The sequence below is a fragment of the Pygocentrus nattereri genome, chromosome 4, assembly GCF_015220715.1.
Source record: "Pygocentrus nattereri isolate fPygNat1 chromosome 4, fPygNat1.pri, whole genome shotgun sequence".
Taxonomy (NCBI): Eukaryota; Metazoa; Chordata; class Actinopteri; order Characiformes; family Serrasalmidae; genus Pygocentrus; species Pygocentrus nattereri.
Genome location: NC_051214.1, coordinates 44,555,491 through 44,577,110, shown reverse-complemented (window position 1 = coordinate 44,577,110; position 21,620 = coordinate 44,555,491). Strand labels below are relative to the sequence as shown.

At 40.3% G+C, this 21,620-nt stretch overlaps 1 protein-coding gene across 8 annotated transcripts in view; it reads left to right on the top strand.

Moving 5' to 3' along the window:
• The window catches only part of LOC108444009 (T-lymphoma invasion and metastasis-inducing protein 2), a 76,838-nt gene that overhangs the window by 37,558 nt on the left and 17,660 nt on the right, over positions 1–21,620 (top strand). For 4 of the 8 annotated variants that reach the window (XM_037538209.1, XM_037538211.1, XM_037538206.1 and 1 more), the window contains exons 2-13: positions 216–419; positions 2,523–2,851; positions 3,381–3,750; positions 4,851–5,246; positions 5,865–6,010; positions 7,240–7,547; positions 8,421–8,593; positions 12,424–12,648; positions 13,364–13,549; positions 14,253–14,399; positions 18,104–18,163; positions 21,054–21,224. In XM_037538209.1, coding sequence (XP_037394106.1) covers positions 2,529–2,851; positions 3,381–3,750; positions 4,851–5,246; positions 5,865–6,010; positions 7,240–7,547; positions 8,421–8,593; positions 12,424–12,648; positions 13,364–13,549; positions 14,253–14,399; positions 18,104–18,163; positions 21,054–21,224 — 2,505 coding nt within the window. In that variant the 5' untranslated portion in view covers positions 216–419; positions 2,523–2,528. Of the gene's footprint in view, positions 1–215; positions 420–2,102; positions 2,150–2,522; positions 2,852–3,380; positions 3,751–4,850; positions 5,247–5,864; positions 6,011–7,239; positions 7,548–8,420; positions 8,594–12,423; positions 12,649–13,363; positions 13,550–14,252; positions 14,400–18,103; positions 18,164–21,053; positions 21,225–21,620 lie in introns of all 8 variants that reach the window. The other 4 variants (XM_037538213.1, XM_037538210.1, XM_037538208.1 and 1 more) reach the window with 3 other exon arrangements.

Here is a 21,620-nt window from a genome sequence, read left to right as displayed (position 1 = left end):
CTTTTGCAGAGCCTTGTAGCGGTACGTCATGGAACCTGGAGCAGCCAGAAGGAAAGCGTGAGGGCTGTTTGGATTTGGGGGAAGGGGGGTGGGGGGGTTGGAGGGGCTTCCCACCACACCACACACACACACACACACACACACACGCACACACACACACACAAGGGTTGGCTGTGTTTCTGACACATGCCCCTCCCTCCTCTGTTTCCCCACAGATGAGCAAGAGAGACCTTGGGACAGCTGGAGAGAGAGAGAGGAGAGAGAGAGGAGATCCATCGTAACTTTAGAAGAACTCAGTGGATTAGTGGAGTGGAGGAGTGCACAGAGAACTGCAGCAGGAACAGCAGGACTAACAGAAAACTGCACTGAGGAACGTGATGGACTATTATTATTCATCCTAAGGACCTGAACAACAGTCGGTAAGACAAACTAATGTTACTCGACCTGTATATATCATATAAGAGAGAGCGAGAGGGAGAGAGAACTAAGAGAGAATGAGTCAGAGAGAGAGCAGTAAGAGTGAGTGAGTCAGTGAGTGAGTGAGTGAGAAAGAGTGACAGAGCACTAAGAGATAGAATGAAAGAGTGGGAGAGAAGAGAGAGAAAGAAGGAGAAAGAGAGCAGTTAGGTAATATTTAAAACAAAAGCAGTTACTAGAATGTTGTGCATAAGTAAGAATATATGAAATATAAAAACACAAGGAAAACAAAAGTTACAAAAAATAAAATTATTAATAATGCAAGAGAGAGTTGGTGAGTATCTGACAGAATAATTGGAAAAAGCGAAAAAGAAAGGTATTATTAATATGATTATTAATCTTTTTATTATTACAATTATTATCATTGTTCCTGTTATAAAGTCCATGACTACTATCACTTCTACTGAAACGGTTAACTATGCTTTGGCAGTAGAAAAGTACAGTTAGTGCTCAATACCGTCAAACCACTGAATGTACCTTGAACTGAATTGATGCTCCACTCACAGATGTGTTCTTTCATAGCAGCCGTTGCTAAATTAGACAGTCTTTAGAGAGTTGTAAAGATTATCTCAGCCCAATGAGAGACTGTAGTAGGCAAAACTGTCAAAATACGTCAAAATATGTCAAAATACCTACCTATTTAAAATGTCATGAACATGAGTTCTATAATAAATGAATGAATAAATAAATAATTAAGGTGTAAACAAAGTCATTTAAGGCAGGGACAGATCACTGACCATGCCATTGGGCCGAGACCCCCGGGCCTGACGAGGCCCAAATACTAAGACCAACACACTGCAGATAAACATTAATGATGAACACATACACTACACTCACGACTAGGATGAAAAAAGGTGAAGAAATATTATCTGTTCTCAGGCCACTGAAGTTTTATATCATTATGTCCTACTCAAGTGGGTTGTAGACAGGAGTGCTTCTGTTTTTTCATAATAACTTGTGTAAAATAAAGAAAGAAGAAGTTTCATCCACTGTCGTGATGTAGACGCAATACTTAGCTTTGCTTAAAGTGCCCAGAAACAATATTGTGAACTATTGATTAAACTCAATTATTAGGTCTTATTTGTTATTAATTATGTGTTTGGGGGTTATGTGTTAGGTTGCTATAGCGTATTGGGTAACACCTCTACACTGTAGACTGGTGTTCAATCCCCACCTGGGTAAACACCCTACACTATACCAATAAGTCCATGGGCAAGACTCCTAACACTGCCTTCACCTTCCTGTGTAAAATGTAAAATTGTAAGTTTGTAAGTCACTGTGGATAAGAGCGTCTGCCAAATGCCGTAAATGTAAAAGAAGCCAGAGTCAGAATTATTCGCAGTGGTGATGATGGAAACCAGACGTCTGAAGAGTTGAATGTCTTAAAGGCCCCTCACAGAAAGTTATTACATGAAATATTTATTAATACACTGCCTGATGCCTGAGACACTGTTATACAATTGTTGCGAGAAGGTTTTGGCCTATTCCAAACCATACGTGGTGGAGAGATACAGGCACCACTATACTATTTTACCATCGTCAACATTACATATAAAACTTAGAAGACACTAGTGTTTCACTGGTGGTTTTGGATAGTAAATAAAATGGCTATATTTGTGTTATAGACATGGTGACCCCTGGTTCCTATCACCACCACTGTAAAGAAATCTGAGTGAGTACGATTCTTTACAATAAACCATTTCACATCCAAGCACTCTGACTTTGTTTACATCTCTACCACTGAATTATGCAGAAAAAGCACATTGTAGGACAAAGCAGGTTCATTTTCAACCTGCATGGTTTCCATCAGTTACTAGGACATAGTCTAGCTTGGTAGTGTAACTCAACATTGTAAGGGATTTTTGCCAATATTCTGTAAAGCTGGTCAACAGTTCTTATGAAAGAGAACATTTCTGGGCAGAGCATGGACAGAGTAGATTTTACAGAGTACCGTCATCATAAATGCCTATACCCCCATAGGTAGCCCCCCGTACCTGTGCTTCGTTGCTGATAAACATACGTGTTTTTTCTCTTTGTGCTCATAGATCAGAATGGGGAACACAGACAGTCAGTACAGCAGTTTCATCATCCCCAGCAGGTCTCGGCCATGCTCTCTGAAGATAAACTCCTCCAAAGAGGAGGCTTTATCCCCCCACAGCTGGTGGAGGAGCACAGGAGGGGGAGCATCGACTTATAAGACCCGCGGCTCACCCAGAAATGGACAAAACCAACACAAAAACGGTCAGCCGTATGCCCCCCGCCACTGCGAATACATCAAAAGCAACAATAACAACAAGCAGCAGCACAGCTCCATTCAAAACAACAGCAAACTGGACTACGAGTGTCTCCTGACCCAGCAGAACGGCTGCTATGTGTAAATATCAGTCTGTTTTTGTCTACATACAATGTTTTTTTGCTTCTGTAGCATTCAAATTGTCATTCAGTGATCAATAACACTGCAAAAAGTGTGTGCATGTGACTTATATTGCATGTGTAAATTATGTGCATGTTTTAATGCCCCTTTAAACACAATATTGTGACCTATACCAATAACTATAGATGGACAATTTAGGTCAAGAAACAAAAGTCCCAGCCAGGACACCTCAACTTCTCACTGTAATACGTATATAAAGTGCAGGGATCTTATGACTGGTAACTAAAACAAAGCTGTATCTCTGAGGTATCCTTCAGTAGATTGTTCTTTAAAAATATTGAAAACGTGTTTCTTATATAACATTGTTCTAAAGAACCCAATTTGGCACAATTACTTTTAAGGATGTATACATGCAAGTACAAATGGAGGAAATGGTAATTATGTTTAATTTTCCCCATTTATGTTGGCCACTGATATGTCCCTATTATGAAACCCTGTTAACTAACTCTCTGTCTAACTGTCTATACAGCCCAAGCAGTAGCCCTCGATCTGCTGCCAGAAGCTCTGGCTCTGAAGCTTCTCACAGTAGGAACAGTCCCAAGGTGCTTTTTAGTCAGGATGGAAGTTTGCGGGTGGAGTTTACCAACAGCAGGCCAGAGCTGGACGATGTCCCTAAAGACTCCACGCTGAGAGACAGTAAAGGCAGCTCCCTCAGCTCTGAGGCATCTTGGTATGATTCTCCGTGGGGCGCTGGCACGGATCTGTGTGATAATGTCTTTACCAGTGGTCAACCTTCAGATAGCAGCGGCTACACCACTCTGTCCTCCACACGCACTGATGACTTCAGCTCCTGCCCCACATCCACCCTGGACGGCCATGTGAGTGACCTCCTTCACCAGGTAATAATTGTGGAGTGATTTTAATCCAGTATGAATCTGCAGCGTGTAGTTTTACAGTCTGACTGTAATAATTGTGGAGTGATTTTAATCCAGTATGAATCTGCAGCGTGTAGTTTTACAGTCTGACTGTAATAATTGTGGAGTGATTTTAATCCAGTATGAATCTGCAGCGTGTAGTTTTACAGTCTGACGGTAATAATTGTGGAGTGATTTTAATCCAGCATGAATCTGCAGTGTGTGTAGTTTTACAGTCTGACTGTAATAATTGTGGAGTGATTTTAATCCAGTATGAATCTGCAGTGTGTGTAGTTTTACAGTCTGACTGTAATAATTGTGGAGTGATTTTAATCCAGTATGAATCTGCAGTGTGTAGTTTTACAGTCTGACTGTAATAATTGTGGAGTGATTTTAATCCAGTATGAATCTGCAGTGTGTAGTTTTACAGTCTGACGGTAATAATTGTGGAGAGATTTTAATCCAGTATGAATCTGCAGCGTGTAGTTTTACAGTCTGACGGTAATAATTGTGGAGTGATTTTAATCCAATATGAATCTGCAGTGTGTAGTTTTACAGTCTGACGGTAATAATTGTGGAGTGATTTTAATCCAGTATGAATCTGCAGTGTGTGTAGTTTTACAGTCTGACGGTAATAATTGTGGAGTGATTTTAATCCAGTATGAATCTGCAGTGTGTAGTTTTACAGTCTGACGGTAATGATTGTGCAGTGATTTTAATCCAGTATGAATCTGCAGTGTGTAGTTTTACAGCCTGACAGTAATACTTGTGAGGTGATTTTAACCAAATTTTAATCCAATCCCGCAAATTACATCACAAATGCTCCATTGCTAAATTTAATCCAGGTTTGATAACATTTGACAAATCATTTTTCTTAAACAGCATCTTGCATTCCTTTTTGTGTCATATTTTTGTTAAACTTTGATGAATCAAATCATTCACAACATGAGTAATTTTAGCAACCACATTATATCAATGGTTTGCGAGTGTGTTATGTGTAATTTGTGTAATGTTAAGAAACATTACAAAGTAAATTGTAGTTGTAATGTAATTGCAATATGGTCTCTATTATCTCTGTTGCGCAGCCCTTTCGCCAGGCCAGGATGAACAGCAACCAGTACAGCAGCAGCGTTTATGTGCCCAGCTATTCTGGATGCGCTGAGGAGGACAGTGGCATCGGAGACTCTGTCCTGCTCTCTATAGAGCAGAAAGACTTTGGGCTGACCTCTTTCGGTGACCTCTACACTAACCCAAACCTGACAGGACCATTTCCCACGACTGGAATACTGCCGTCAGGTCAGGTCCAGGACACTCCTGACCTCCGAGAAGAGAGTTCAGCAACCCAGGCTTTTTCCTCTCTCACATTACCCTGCAGAAAACCGGTTGCCGACAGCAACAGCAGGAAGGACTCGCTCAAGAGCCGAATCCGCCGCCTCAGCGACTGGACAGGCAGTCTAAGCAGGAAGAAACGGAGGCTGCAGGTGAGGGAATGAAAAGTGGGCTGATGCGGGCAGACACAAAGCACCACCACTGGTCGCTCAGTACTTTTGTCTGCATCATTCAAAGCACACACTCTGCTCTCACGCCTGCTTGAATGGTATCAGATGAATGTGGGTCTTTGAACGCTTCACATCTGCGTGTAATTTTGGCATTAGCTGAGACTGCTTTGGTTAGGTTTGGATATCTTTTGTGTATAAAGTGACAAGATGAATGTCAAACAAGTTTTCCTAAATTGATCACATATTTTTCTGATTTTCTAAAGTTCAGAAAATTCAGGCTTCCAGATGGCTACTTCTGCTGTTTTTAACTATACAGTGGCCTGTATGTCAGAAAAAAACACAAGCAAGTCTAAGAGGTTACTTAACAACTTAAAAAGTATGTGATTTAGGCAACAGATCTTCACATCTTAACCATTTAATTAAGCCCAAATTAGTCAGTGGCATTGCCTTTTATGGTCCCTTTACACTGTTTACCACTCACTAAAAGTGTGAAACAGTGCTGTGAGTGCAGTGTCAACCTTCTACTGCAGGTGTATGTTAATGTTTACTCTCCTCATTATCATCTCCTCATGATTGTTGGGTTCTTCTTTTCTCTCTCAGGAACCCAGTGCTCTGGAGGCCTCAGAGCCATTTAGCAGTGGAGTGGATGGTCTTCTGGGTGACTCCAGTCTTCAGCTGGGCTGCGGGCCATACTGGAGCAGTCTCGTGTCCAGCCAGACGCAGTCGGCCTGCTCTCTAACTGACCCGTACGTGCTCTGGAAAACAATGAAGTGTTCAGCATGCTTACAGCTTTTAAGGCATCAGTTTGCATAGATCTTTTTTCCTTTGTTTAATTAAGCAATAAAGCACAGCAAAGATTTTATAATAACACTCCACCTCTAGTGCTTTTTGCTATTAGACAGCAGTTTTATAAAGTAAAGAAAGAGAAAAGGCAAAGCTGCCTAGAGCATTGTTTCAAATATGCTTTTAATATTGGCAGTTTCTTCTGACAAAATGTAGTCCTACCACAAGTGGTATGTTGCCAAAAAGACAGCTAAGGTTTGGCTTAGAGATGACAGATTTGGATTTGTGCCTGCTACTTTCACATGTTCCTTGCTGCAAGGAAGAAAATATCTTTCCAGGCACATGAGTTTTTCCAGTTAAATATTGGTTAAAATAGGGTCAGTTAGCTTGGAGTATATAGAGTAATATAGCAACTTACTTGGTCATTGGAATGATGCAAGTATGGTGAAAAAAGTGCTGTTATCTATGGAAGCCCTTTCTGGTCAAGTAGAGAAGAAAAAGGTTTTCTTTGTTTCTGGCAGCAGGAAACTTTGATTCTGCATCAAATTACTGCGCTATTTTTCAAAGTTGTGACTTGGCATCACAAAAATATGACTTATTTATCAAAATATGAACATATGTTGAAATAATTAGTTATTACCCCAACATAATTACTCACAGAAGTAAATATGTTCAACTAAGAACAGGAGAGCACATTCCTTCTGCACAACTTAAGTTTTAACTTGCCTATTGGCTCATTTGGTGAGCAAAAATTCTAAATTATTGCCCTCAAACTAGCACAATTACACTGAGAATGACATTATCACTGATTGATTATTCAGCAGGATTGTCTATTTTATCTGTCACTATATTATTCATTTTTTACTACTATGTTTTGAAAACTTTTGAAAAGTGTTTTGTCTGTGTTGTTATATCTGAGAACAGCACTCTTGCTGCATAACAACAATGGTCACTACTCTGCTGCTGGAAGTGACTGAAAAGTAGAATATTAAAAGTGTATAATATTTTAAACAGTGTTTCAGAGGTTCTTCGCTTTATTTTTAATTTTCCTATCTTTAACTTTTACATTGTTTTACTTTAGCAGAACACCTGTGAAGTTCATAATAACACTCTACCTCAAGTGTTCTATACCTTTAATGTCTGTGTTTGTCCATTTAATATATATCCCCTCATCATTAACTGTTTTTCACAGTGTGCAGCAGAGCCAGCGGCAGAATGTTTATGAGAACTTCATGCAGGAGCTGGAGCCGGGTGGCAGCAGTAGCAGTGGTGCGCTGGCGGACACTCTGCAGGCGTGGGAGTGTGACGGAGAACAGGGTGAAAGCAGCAGTGGATCTCTGGGCTCTTTGGAGCAGATGGAGCTGCTGTTTGAGAAGGAGCAGGGTGTGGTGCGCAGGGCTGGCTGGCTGGCCTTTAAGCCGCTCATCAACCTGCATAAGGAGCGCAAACTAGAGCTGGTCACTCGCCGTAGGTGGAGGCAGTACTGGGTCACACTAAAAGGTGAGAATGACTCACCTTTTGTATACAGTGCTGGTTTTCCTGCTAGAACACAGCGAATCAGCTCATTAACAAACTAGTTGAAGTGGGTGTGATAGCAAAGGAAAACAGTTAAACACAGGGGCTACACTGGGAACAGGGTTAGGAACCACTGGTATGTAAGATCATAGTGAGAATATAGCTACACATGACACTGCACTTAGTTTACATTAAAGGTTTAGGGGTTAATCCTATACATTAAAACACAAAAGAATCATCCAAGGTGAATTATAAATTATTACATAGTTTTGTGTATTATTGTTATGCCCAAGAGATTAATAAAAAAAAGACACAGGAACATCCCCAAAGCATCAGGGTTTGGGGCTCAGGCGCTGGCTTCATGCAGCCTGGCACATCCTCACATTTATCATTTTCCATCATATTGGACCATGATAGGTTCAAGGTTGTTCCTGAGGTACAACACTAAGCTGCTATGTTGCACCCCACAAATTGCAGTTTCGGATGTGCAGAGAAAGCCTGTGTTTTTAATGGAAAAATATGAGCTCTGCACCATAGTAACACATTTGATACAAATATCAGTGTATATAACCATTATAAGTCATTCAAGAGGAGTTTGCCCATAGAATAAGGAAAACCATCTAAAAAAAAGTTGAAAAATCTTATAATACTCTTTTATAATACTTTAGATGTCATGCCACAGTGTCATATTTTGCAGTGTGTCTATACGGACAATATGAAATAAATATAGTGAACAACAATAATTACAAACAAATACAGATGTGAAACATCAAAATGTGCAAAATGGTGAATGACAAAGATGTCATGAGAGGTAGTCACAAAACACAAATAGAAACACTGCGTTCTGCTCTCCTACAGGCTGCACGCTGCTGCTGAGTGAGGCCAATGGTAAAGGCTGCCCGGAGCAGGACGCCAGCCCACGTTACGCCCTGCAGGCCGAGGACAGCATCGTACAGGCCGTCCCAGAGCACCCCAAAAAGGAGCACGTCTTCTGTTTGAGCAATGCTTACGGAGATGTCTTCCTGTTTCAGGTTTGACTCCAGTCACCTTTAGATTTCAAGTGCTTACCTCAAATGTAGTCGATCAGCCAGGACATGTTTGATGTCTGAAGTTTCGCAAAGGATCACATAGTTGCCTCAAAGTACACTGAGTTGTTAAGTAATCTCAAATAGTCTTGCTTAGACTTGCGATACGGTTTGAGGCAAGTGTGAGACGATGTAGGCATGCAGTGTGCACAGTGCTAATTGGTGTTGAGTCCTTAAAGGAAAGTCTGAACACTCAGGTGACGTCTCGTTAACGCCCCTGCACAGGTCTCTCCACAGCAAAGTAGTTTGTTTGGCTCAAATAACACCCAATAAATTGTGTTTTTTTTAGGTTCCAATGCATTTGCTCATGTCTTTACCAACAAGGAAATTGAATAAACCTATTTAAGGCTGGGAATTTCTGTGATATAGTTGCTATTTTATGAGCTATGCCGCCGTATTAGCCTCATAGCTCCAGTGTAAATCTAAATAAACCAGCTTCAGACACCAAATGTCTTGGCTAATCTGTCACATTTTTACAATTTAACCTTAAATACAGACTAAAAACAGACCGCAGATCATTTTTTTAAGTCTGTGGCCAGATATTTACATCTGACAAGTAGATTTTCTTCACACACTAGATACTGTAAAATTACATAAGCTGTATACAATTGCATTAAATTCAAAAATAAGAGTGCTGTATGCAAAATAAACCATTTCACCAAACAAAAAAAGCTGACGTACCATGAATGTTGAATACTGAAGAGGCGTGACTGTAATTTAGCTACTACTAACTTAGCTCTTGTTCTAATTCAGATAGTTGAGTCTGCGTTTGTGGATTCATTCATGACACAGCGGTAGATACAGTGTGTTAGTACACTCACTTGTATTAACTTCATTCATTTTTCAAGCAAAAATGTCAATGCTATCACAGTAAGAGTCCCACGTGATTCTACTGTTAAATATAAGGTTACTTGATTTAATTGAACACTAAAATATTTAATAAATACTGTGTTTGTTAATACTTTTGCTACTACTAAGAAGAAGACAAAAAAGTGTTTTTGTCATTCATACTTGTAGGTGTTGTGGTTTCTAGCTGCTGTCCTCTACTATAGTGTTAGAAATTCTAACACTGACTAATGTGAGCTTTTGTGTTTGTAAAATTCATGCTTGGAAAGAAGATATGGGAAACTCATACGAACCCCTATAAACCTAGTTTTATCTCATTCCTTCAGTATATATTGTGTTCAAAGCATACATGCCACAAAAATATGAAGCATTTGGACGTCTTACAATGTTCAAAATAATTGTCCGCGAGCTTGAAGCAGGATCACATTCAGAAACCACATTGTGCTTCACAATGTATTTTAGTTGTTGCTACTCCAGCTCATAATGACTATGTTGGTCTACATAATATGTTCCCTCACTGCCAGTTTTATAACTATGTCTTGGTAAACCCTGTACTGTAATGAAAAATTGGCTGTGCGTGTCTCAGCTGGAGGGTTATGTGCACTCATATTTGTTGCCCTTGTCTTTGCCTGGGAGCAGAAGAAAGGCCTATTGTGTTAAGCATAGTTCATCAGCTTTCTGCTTTAAAATCTTCCTCACTGCACTACAGAGAGATGTGATGGATCTGTACACATTTTAGACACATATACCTACTACGTATAAATACAGTGTAAATATATCAGCAGTGTTGGGGTAGTTATTAAAAAAGTAATCCATTAGAAATGATGGGATTACATTATTCATTACTGCCTATGAAAAGTACTCATTAATCCAGTGGTGTGTTAGTCTCTGAAATGTATACTAATTTGTACTAATCCCACTAGAAAGTACAGAGGAAAATCCAGTACAACTTTCAGTACTTTGTTTTAAAAGTGAGCACTATGTAACCCCTTTGAAATCACAGGCTTATTACTAAGGCATATTATTCAGTAATTACAGGGATTTCAATGCAAACTGGTGAAGCTAATTTAAGGTTATAAAAGTGTGTAATAAAACTTTGAGCCTGCCAGCAGGCCCTGGCTATTTAAGGGGGTAAAGGGCCTATCACTGCCTTTGAACAAGACACAACTAGTTATCGTTGACTCAAAACATTATGGCCACCTGCCTAATTTGCAGTTGGTCTTCCACAAGTCGCCAAAACAGCCTTGACCCACCGAGACATGGACTCTATATGGCCTCTGAAGGTGCCCTGTGGTATCTGGCACCAAGACTTTAGCAGCAGATCCTTTGAGTCCTGTAAGATGTGAGGTGAAGCTGCCACGCATCTGACTTGTTCCAGCACATCCCACACATGTTGGATGGGGTTGGGATTTGGAGAATTTTGAAACCAGGGCAACACCTTCAACTTCTTATCATGTTCCTTAAACCATTCCTGAGTAACATGTGCTGTGTGGCTGGATGCATTATCCTGCTGAATGGCGGGATATGGCCATTGGGGAATACCATCACCATAAAGGGGTGCATCTGGTCTGCAACAATGTTTAGGCACATGGCACGTATCTAATTGCCGTCCACGTGAATGCCTGGGCTCAGTGTCTCCCAGAAGAGCATCACACTCCCTCCACCACTGTCGCTGGTTTGTGGTTTGTCCCACCTCGGACTTGGACTGTCTTTACTTTACTCACCATTGCCAACTGGGAGCCCCTCACCAGCCTGGCTGTTTCAGAGATGCTCTGATCCAGTCATCAAGCCATAGCATTTTGGGCCTTGTCAAAAGTCACTCAGATCTTACAGCATACTGCACACCTAGTACAAGAACTAAATGTTGACTTATTGTCTAATATATCCTAGACCTGCTGTTACAAGAGAATCAACGATATTCACTTCATCTGTAAGTGGTCATAATGTTTCAGCTCATTGGTGTTCAAGAAACGTGTATTATGTAATTCAGTACTGCACACACTGTGTTACCACCTTACCCCCAGCACTGGACATCAGTACAAAATACAGATACAAATACAGTGCAATGATAATAGCGTAACATTTAAGGCAGCCCTCTACATATTCTATGATGTCCAGCTGATCCACTTATGTCATGCTTAGCAGACAAAAATCACACCACTGGTGCCTCCTCCAAACATCACCACGGAAACAGGGCTTTTTGCCATGCCACAGCTCCGGTTGTAGTCCAGGGAGCTCGCAGCGACCAAGACTTGGATGCTGCGCTGTGTGTGTGCTCGATTTTGGAAAAAAAAAGTCATGACTTTGTAAAAAGGCGAAACAGAGCTAATCTACAGGGGCAACGACATACTCCTGACTTTTTAATATGCACTTTACAAAAGCTCAGTGTTTAATTTTTTTTTTTTAATTGACAGGGCCAAATCATTTCTTTTTGGTTGCTGAGGTTATGGTTAGATTTAGGATTAAAAACAACAGAAAGCATATACTTAACAGAAAATTACACAGAAGCCTGTTTAATGTGCCCACACTTTGCTTTTATTACTGCTTCCAATCTATGTAGGAGATTTACTTTCAGTTTTTCAAAGAAATCTGCAGGGATGTTTTTCCACACCTTCAAAGTTCAGTCTTAGAAATTGTATTTTCTGCTCGATCCAAATAATCCCAAAGACACTCGGTGATGTTGAGGACTCTGAGGGGGTCAGTCTATTGTTTAGCTTCTTTGTTTGTTGTGTCTGTCTCCTTTTCTCAGTGAGGCTTCTTGGCAGCTACACATCCTTTCCAACTCACAGCGCTGAGTCGTCTTCTCACAGTGGAAGGATGGACAGAAACACCTGTGGAGTTTTTCAGATCTGAAGCGGCTTGATTTTCTCCTCTCTTGCAATGTGCTGTTTATCTGATTCTAACCTTTCTGATTGTCTCTCGTTCTAAAGGCTGCTAACCAAACTGACCTGGAGAACTGGGTGACAGCCATCCACTCGGCCAGCGCCTCACACCTGGCCAAGCGTCAGGGCAAAGAGGATACGGTGCGGCTGCTGAGGAGCCAGAGCAAAACCTTGCTGCAGAAGATCGACATGGACAGCAAAATGAAGAAAATGGCTGAACTGCAGCTGACTGTCATCAGTGACCAGAAGAACAGGAAGGCTGTTGAGAGTCAGGTGAGGGACATAGAGGAAATGTGTCTTTTTAGGAAGTAGCTGTATGTGTTTGATGGAGTCAGAGCTGTTCAAAGTGGTGGTGATAGGAACCAGATGTCTGAAGAGTTTAAAAGCTCCCTCACAGAACATTATTACATTTGTATTCTAAATGTGTTGCCTGATACTTGAGACACTGGTTTACAATTGTTTTGCTCTAATATTTTAGCCTAATGTTTGGCTGAGAGATACATGCAGGGTGTTTTAATTGAAAATAGTACTCAGAGAAAATCTATATAACCACTCTTTTATCATTACATATGAAAATACAGAAGATGTGTTTAGGTTCACTGATGGATAACAAATAAAATAGCAATATTAGTATTGTACACATTGTGATCCCTGGTTCTCATCACCACCACTGTGAAGAACAGAGTCTCAATAATGAACCATTTCACACCGAACCTCTCTGAATGACTGTTTATGTCTCAGTTACTGACATTTTGAAAAGCTGGTGGAGTTCCCCTTTAAGGTGGTAGTAAGAATGCAAGAGTTACATGATAACGACAAGGATGGTGATGATGATGATGATGATGATGATTATTATTATTATTATTACTCATTCTATATGAAACAAAAAGTACATGCATATTCCAGGTAAATATAAGTATAATAAATCCAGGTTCATATAAAAACGAAGGGTTAAAACCAGCTTGTTGCTCTTTCTTACTGTGAGCAGATCCAGCAGTGGGAACAGAACCTGGAGAAGTTTAACATCGAGCTGTTCCGAATGCGCTGTTACCTGGCCAGCCTGCAGGGCAGCGAGCCGCCCAACCCAAAGAGCCTTCTGGCTGCTGCCGGACGCCCATCCAAGATGGCTCTCAGCCGTTTGGGAATTTTCTCTGTCTCATCTTTCCATGCCCTGGTGAATAGTGACCACCACTTTCTCCCATTTTTATTTCTGTATTGTTTTAGGAACATGAAAGATCCTGACTGTGTACGGACTGCATTTCCCTTGATTTGTGTGTTTGCAGGGACACAAATATGTGACAGAATATATGGATTAAATCAAAAATACTCCTTTTAAGCCATAGTTGTTTAAAAACAGTATTGAAAGCAATCAAAACACATTTTTAAAAATGAGGCCTGTATGTGCTGAGAGCAAATTATTGGGGGTATAATTCACCTCCCCTTCCACACACACAGAAAAGGACATATCCCCCCTGATCACTCTATGCCTATGCTACTTGCTTGTTGAAGTAAAGGGACTTTCTTTGAATATAAGAGCAGGCATGATTAAAATGAATGCACTAGCATTACAGTGTAGTATAGAGATACAGAGACATTTTGTCCTTTGGTCAAAATCCACTTGGCTGTCTGGGAATTATCTCTGTCTCGTCCTTTCTTGGTGAATAGCAACCACCACTCACTTATTAGAGTAAAGTGACTTATAAACAACAGCAGGTCTAATTAAGAGACAGGCCACTGTTAAGCGTAGCAAGTCGGAGATGTTCCCATGAAATGTAATTGGGCTGTAATATAATTTATCTCATATCTTTCTAAATCTGGCTGTTGAAGATGGTCTAAAAGTATGTAAAGTTGCAGTATGTGTTTGTGTGTCTTTATAGATGTGCACTCGTGACGAGGCCACTCTGAAAAGACGTTCTCGCTGCCAGTCTCGAGCCGTTCGGAGTAAGCGCGGCATTTTCTCCTCTCAGAAAGGCCTGGACAGTCTGACCAGACGAAACCACGAAAAGAGGCAGTCCCTGTCCCAGGTAGGGCTGAAAGTAGCATTAAAAACAGTAAGAAAATTTGAACCAAGAGCAGCAATTAAAGGGTTTATATCGTGGAAAACGGACATATTGAACTGTTTTTTTTTAACAAGATTTGATGTAAAAACAATTTTTTAGGTTTCATCATTCACTTCACAGTCCACAAAGTCTAGGTGTGAAACTAAGCTGCAAAAAACAGCTTTTATTTCCTCATTGTTGTGATGTCACACATGCATAAATGACTGTTTAGCTCTGCTCACTTATCGTCAAGCGATAAAGATTGTCAAGCAGACAGCACAGACTGGGTTTTGAAGGAAGCACAGTACAAGGCAGCCAATCAATACATTTCATTTACATATAAAAATAGAAAATGGTCCTGTAAAAATAAATTATGACTTTTTGGTGCGTATAACCACATTAAGCTGATAAAAAGAGAAGAGACAAGAGAAATGTAGAAAATGGACCCTTTAATTACGGTTTTTAAACAAAATAGTCTACCAACATCCTGATGTTTCCCTCTCACTTTGTGGCATAACTACTTTGCTAAAGGCTGCGATGGAAAAAAAAAATTCTTATCACCTGTGTAAACAGCTCTATAAGTGGGCACTCGCCCCCACCCTAAGCCAGTGGCACCTTTCTGAAGCCCCTCTGTTTGAAACGAAAGGCTTGGCTGATAAATCCATTCGAAAACAGTGGTTTCTGGAATGTGCTTTAATGCTCTTTATAAGGCATGACCTACAAATTCCCCTCCCTGTTTTTCCCATAATTTTCTCATCTGACTAACTGCAAAGCCATCGGACATGCATGTTTGCTCGCATTACTTGTTAGCTACATTAACCTCACAGCTCCAGTGAAAAAATAAAGATTCAAACTTCAAACACCAGATATGTCTTAGCTAATCAGTTACATTTGCAGTAAGGAAAAAACTGTATATGTTTGATTTTTTAGCGAAAATGACAAAAAATTTGTAGACTTTTATTTACATTGTATCTCTAACTCTGTTTTTGAGCAAGAAAATGCATAAGCATTAATATACTTCACACTTTAGTCAAGTTTTATTACTAATCTGATAAAACAAAACAGAGATGAGACTTTAAAGATCTGAATTTTGCTCTAAATGAGCTTGTGTACTTGACTGGCAAAAACAAAAATCATCCAACAATAAAGGCAGCATGGAGCTTCTTTTATACAGTGATAGGAAACATGATAGCTCACAGAAACCTCAAATTCCACATGCTGGTCCATTTTACTTACAACATGTAAACGCACACTCACCAAATACACTGCAACCAGATTTTGATGAAGTTAAAGGAGACCTGTGAGATGTTTGATTCGATAGAATCAACTACAATCACTGCAGAGTTGTCAGGTCAGGAAATACTATAACAACACCCCAACCCTTCACCCTCAAAGATTTTACAAGCTCCCACCACTTCGCTCAACGGCACTCGTGCTGGAGCTCAAACAGCAGGAAAACACAAAAGTGCTGTTCATTTCAGCTCAAAGCTCCAAATCCAGCAGCTCCAAATCCACAAACACATGATTCCTGCCTGACTCACGAGCAATTGGAGGCGATTGCTCAGCTTCTCCAGCTGGGTAATGACCCAGAGCAGCTTAATCTCAGCCAAACGACCCCTAATAATATGCATTCTACAATGGGGGGGGGGGGGGGGGGGGGGGGGGGGGGGGGTTACCATGAGCCACATGTGGTTAATTGCTGCAAGGTTTGTTGGAAACAGAAGGTTTGTGTAAAACCACACTGTCCACTTAGATATTAAACAGCTGGAAAAGACTGGCCTTCTGTCGTCTGAAGTCTGCCCGACTCTGGTCAACAGTAGACATGGCTGTGGGGAATGCGGGTGGTGTGGGGGAGTGGTCGATGTGATTACTTCCAGAAAGCTTTGATGACTTAGCTGAGGTGAGTTAGCATCAGTGACCCCCAGCAAGCAGTGAACTGGTCCAGATGCTGCACTCCTCCAACTTATATGCTAACACTAATCAGTGGTGAACTGTGACTAAGCCTTAAATACGTGCCATAAATGACCTTTACAATAATGCTACTTTCATCTATCACCCCTATTGGATTGTAGTAGTATGTTAGCACAAAGCTAACACTAATTCAAAGGTACATTTTTCGGCCAACTGGTAGGTTTTATTACACACTTCTATAACCGAAGACCGAAGACGAAGTATTTGTAGCAAAATTAAGTATTTGTAGTATGAAGCATTTGTAGTTACTAAAGAAAAAGCCTTAGTATGTAATGAGCCTGAGATTTTAAAGGGTTAAACACAAACATTTGAAGCCTTTTAGAAGGTTGTAACAGACATTAACACATATTTTACCTTGTAAAGCGACTTTTTTCACTAAAGAGCCCTCATAGAGCTGCTGCTGTTTTCCATTTCTGACGACTGACACACTGGCTAACAATCATATTCACAGTCAGTGACCTATCTACAACTTCCAGAACTGAACAAAAAACATGGTCGCACCCATTGAAATTCAAAACATAATTGGTTGATTCCACTCAGTTCCTAAGTTAGTGATTCTGACGCATTAGCCAGCGGGAGAGCTTGCTTGCATGTTTCTACCTGGGTACTACAGATATAAAGATTGGACAGTTCTCCATTGGGCATTTTGAAATTTTGAACCAAAAACCAACCAAAACCTCAGAATAAAATATGATGTGTTGTCAGTGTTTATCATTTCAGGTGTGTAAACCACCTTTATGCCAAAATAAATTTATTATCAGCTTTTAAAGCAAACACTCCAGACAAAATGAAAAATGTAACCATTTCTACATCTGTAAATATGCCCTCTGCAGTGTGTCTACAGTAAGATTTACCCATTTAAAAACTAGGAAACCCACTGCTAATGATATATCTTCAAGGTCGGACGATCAAGCACCTTGGGGTTGATACTTGAGGACGGCTGTTTAAAAGTTTTTTTAATAGCTGGTTAATGCAAGAAGGCAAATTATTGCTAGATTAGCTACCTTTCAGGTCTGTATGTATAGGCATGGCCTATTCCTACCCACAGGCTTGTTCTCCAAGATATGTACAGACCACCACATCCTTTAGAACTGCCATTAATGCAGCATCATTATACAGCTGAACACGTTTGGAGGAGAACTACGTCAGCTAACAGACCCCCATGTTGGCTAGCACTGCACTGAGCGGTGGTGGGAGAGAGACGAGTTTCCCACCTAGAGAAAAAGAGAAGCCAATTATGAACCCCTAATCTACAGATGGCTGTGGCATTGCTGGGATTGAGCTCCCAATCCTGACGTTAGGGCCAATGTCTAGAATGTTATGCCACTCAGGGGCCCCCCCTACCACCCTGGGCAGCGTAGATGCTGGTGTGATCTGTGTGGTCAGTCTGCCTGAGGTGCTGTGGAGGATCATTGAGGACAGACGGGCGTCTGGGTGAGGGAGACAGTGGCTCATGCTGATGAAGGCTGCTGCATTAGGCTGCCCACACTGAGCTGTAATTACAGCATCACTCAGAGCTTTGATTATTTCCTTCCAAACCTCAGAACTCGTCTCTATTCCGATCTGGGGGGAAAAAAATTGTATCAAAGCTGCTGAGTCAGATGTATAGTTTCTAATTAAGTGCAAAGATAGAAACTGTGCAGCGTGTTTTGGGTATGGACGATTCCTTGGATGTATACTGATGGGTTTGTTTATGTTTGTGTCTTTTCGTGTTGCAGATATTTGAAGGACATCCCCCTGCAACTCTCTGCCATCCAGCAATGCAGAGCAGCTCTGAGGTACTACACACACTAAAGAAACAGAGCTTGTTGGTCAGGCACACTCACAAATATGAGGAATTCATCTTGATGAAGTGTTTATATAACTGGACAACACAAAATACAAACATTAAATAAAGAAATCAGCTTAAATGGTCATATTAAAACTTTCTGTATTTCACAGTTCGTTAGACCAGTAGAAATGGCCCTCAATACAGTTTATCTGGCTGTTTTTTTGAGTAAGCCCCTCAGTTAATTTGTACATTTTTTTCCTTCAGTAACATTGGTGGAATATATTTTGATGGAATGTTTTTTTTTTTAATCGGAATCAAACTGTATTTTTGTCCTTGTCGATTAAGCAAGTCAGCATTTATAAAAAGTATTTTATTGTGTTTAAATGCCTTATTTATTGGGGCATTTGTGCACGATTTTTAAGATGAAGAAAGCTGCAGTTGTGTTTTATCTCGGCACAGCTGTCTTTATGGAGAGGTGTGATTAGGCTTCTCACCCCTTCTTCAGCCCATTACTCGCTAGCAGCTCAACAAAGAGTCACAATGTTTCACACACAGAGAGACAAGTGAGTCCTGGTTAATCTTATAACAGAGTTACAGAAAAACAAGAATTTTTAGCCCCTTAGAATTTGAAACATATTACATACTAAGGCTTGTTTTTCAATGACTACAGTGACTTTAGCGCAAACTGACTGAGCTACACTTATAGAAGTGTGTAATAAAAAGGGGTTAAATGACATGAAATGATAAAACCTGCCTAATATGACCTGGTACATGAGCTGACAAAGTGAAAAGAGTTAGTTTTGGTTTCATTTTGACTTTAACGATCGGAAAGTAATTCATAAAGTATGGATGGATTGCATACTTTAGAGTACAAGCAACAATGTGGAGCTGCAAGAGTATCAACACCTTCCTTTTGACACGTTTGATACTTAAATAAGTGTAAGGCACTTTGCACAAAAAGAATCATTAAATATAATAAGTAAGCATTAAATATATATATATATATATATATATATATATATATATATATATATATATATATGGATGGATGGATGGATATATATATATATATATATATGACACACTTTAGGTGTAGACACCGAGCTCTACTCCACTACAGGGCCAATGAAGGGCTACTAGATGCTGCTGTAGGTACACTATAGTACCAGTATTGGTGCAAATGTGCTTTGTGACATGTTCACTTTCGCCTGTCTAGCTCAGCAGGTGCCCCTCAGAAACTTTCTCCACCAAATGGAGCCAAGTCTTCCCAGTGTCTGTTTTTAAAGCCCCATACTGTGCCGCATCCAGGTGCCAGAGGCATTGTTGGACAGGAGCTTTCTCACCCTCTCTAATCCCTTGAAGGAGGGAAGGAGAGTGGGTTTCTGAGGGTGGGGGGTGGGGTCTCTGTTCTCTGGAGACTGGGCTTGCACAGCTGTCCCAACAGCCTGCTGCTCTGTTGACACTACGCTTTGTAAACAGGCCGACGGCATGTGAAGAGCCCTCTATGGGCAGGAGGGGCTTCGTTTCATCACAGCATCTATTGTCCATGAACTCTGACCTTAATGAGGTGTTGCTATGGGGAGTAAACTATATTAGCATAATTTGTTGCTAAAAATCTTTATAACTTCTGTAATTTCGGAATAACCCAGCCTGTTTCCAGTGTAGTTACTGAATAATAAGCCTTAGGCTGTAATAATCCTGGGAATTTAAGAGGTTAACTTTGGATATTGCAAGACATAACAGCCCATCAAATGGACATTTAGCTTTTAAAATACATTTTAATAAAATTCACCATGTATGTTGATTTTGCAGTAGTTTAACTAGAAAACTGTTCAGAAAAACTGCCAAATTGAAGAAACAGTCAAAAAAACCCACAATGGAAATAGACCAAAAGGCTTTATTTTGATTTCAGCACTCATCAGCATTCAAACCTAAACCACATTTAGACCAAGAGAGTTTCTGTATGTGTTTCCTAACGATAGACAAGAAAAGAAAACTGTCAAATCATTATTTAGACAAAACCTGCTGTTCATACCAAGGAAGACACTTTGATGAACATGAAGCTAAATACACCCAAACGATTGGCACATTCACTCATAAGTGATGAACGATGCCATAGAAGAACCACTTTTGTTCCCCCAAAGAACCATGTTTGAAAAAGATTTGTATGTGTGAGGTTTAAAGAACCCTAACCCATGATTTAAAGTTTCTATACCTCCAATGTAAAGGTTCTTCCAAGATCCTGTACATTACCTGGAGGTTCTTTAATCTTAAAAAGGCTCTTTACACTGATACATCTAAAAATAAATAAATAAATAAATAAAAATGACAAAAATGGCCCTTCAAAGAACTGTCTATTAAGTTTTTAGAGAGCCAACAGAGGTTCTCAACTGTAGCTGTTTTATGCTAACAGAAATGATAATTATTCATTGTAATAAGGGATGCATGAGGATATCAAAATATCAGTATGACAGATAATATCTTAAAAATGACTACCATTGGACGGATGATGTATTGATGTATTAATTGTACTCTGGAAGAATAGAATGTTTAGGTGACACTGGATTACTTTGCTAAAGTATCTGTATTTTATTCATTTTACTGCCTTCATAACCCTGTAGAAATAAATGTTATGTTCCGTATTACTAATCTACGTGGATGAATCATCAGCGGCATCACATTGGCAGATATGTACACATCAAATACTGGATATTAGCATCAGCCCATGAGTCCCATATTGGAGCATCCCTAAAATGTGGTGATGAAAATCAGATATTACTTTGAAAAAAACTTTAAATTATGGTGCTGACAAAGAGCTATTAATGCATAGCACATGAACATTATGACATATGAACATATGACTTTTCATTTGTCCTTGTCTCATATTATATTTCCAGCAGAGACTAGATGGTTTGGCCAAACTGCATTCCGCAGCACCCCCCGAAGGCCATTCCTGGGACTGTCCTGTTGAGACCCTGATGTTGGTGTCTATGCCTGATGGCCAGGCCGTCAGTGTTCCTGTGAAGCAGGATTTCCTGGTGGCTGACCTGCTCTGTTTGGCCTGCAAGGTAACTCCTAACATAACGTACCAGATTCAGGAAACTTCTAAAGGACGTTCCGCTGCTGCTTAGTCAGCACTTTTTCCGCTGCCTGCTTTCTTAGACTCCTGCGGTTAACATGGACTTGATGAAAGCAGAGGAAGTGAGGGACCAACTAGCTTAAAGCTGTCCCAGCTTCTGTATTAATTGCCTCAGTTTTTTCAATAATTAACATATCCTGTTTGAAGCTCTTCCTCTCAATGCCAAATAAAGTAAAATCCTCCTGCTTAGCCTAAATTTAGTCCCTCAGCTGAAAGATGTCTCGTGTCTGAAGTTTGCTATCGCATCTGTAGTTTTGCACCTGTCCAGGGTGTATCCTGCCTTTCGCCCAGTGACCGCTGGGATAGGCTCCAGCACCCCCCGCGA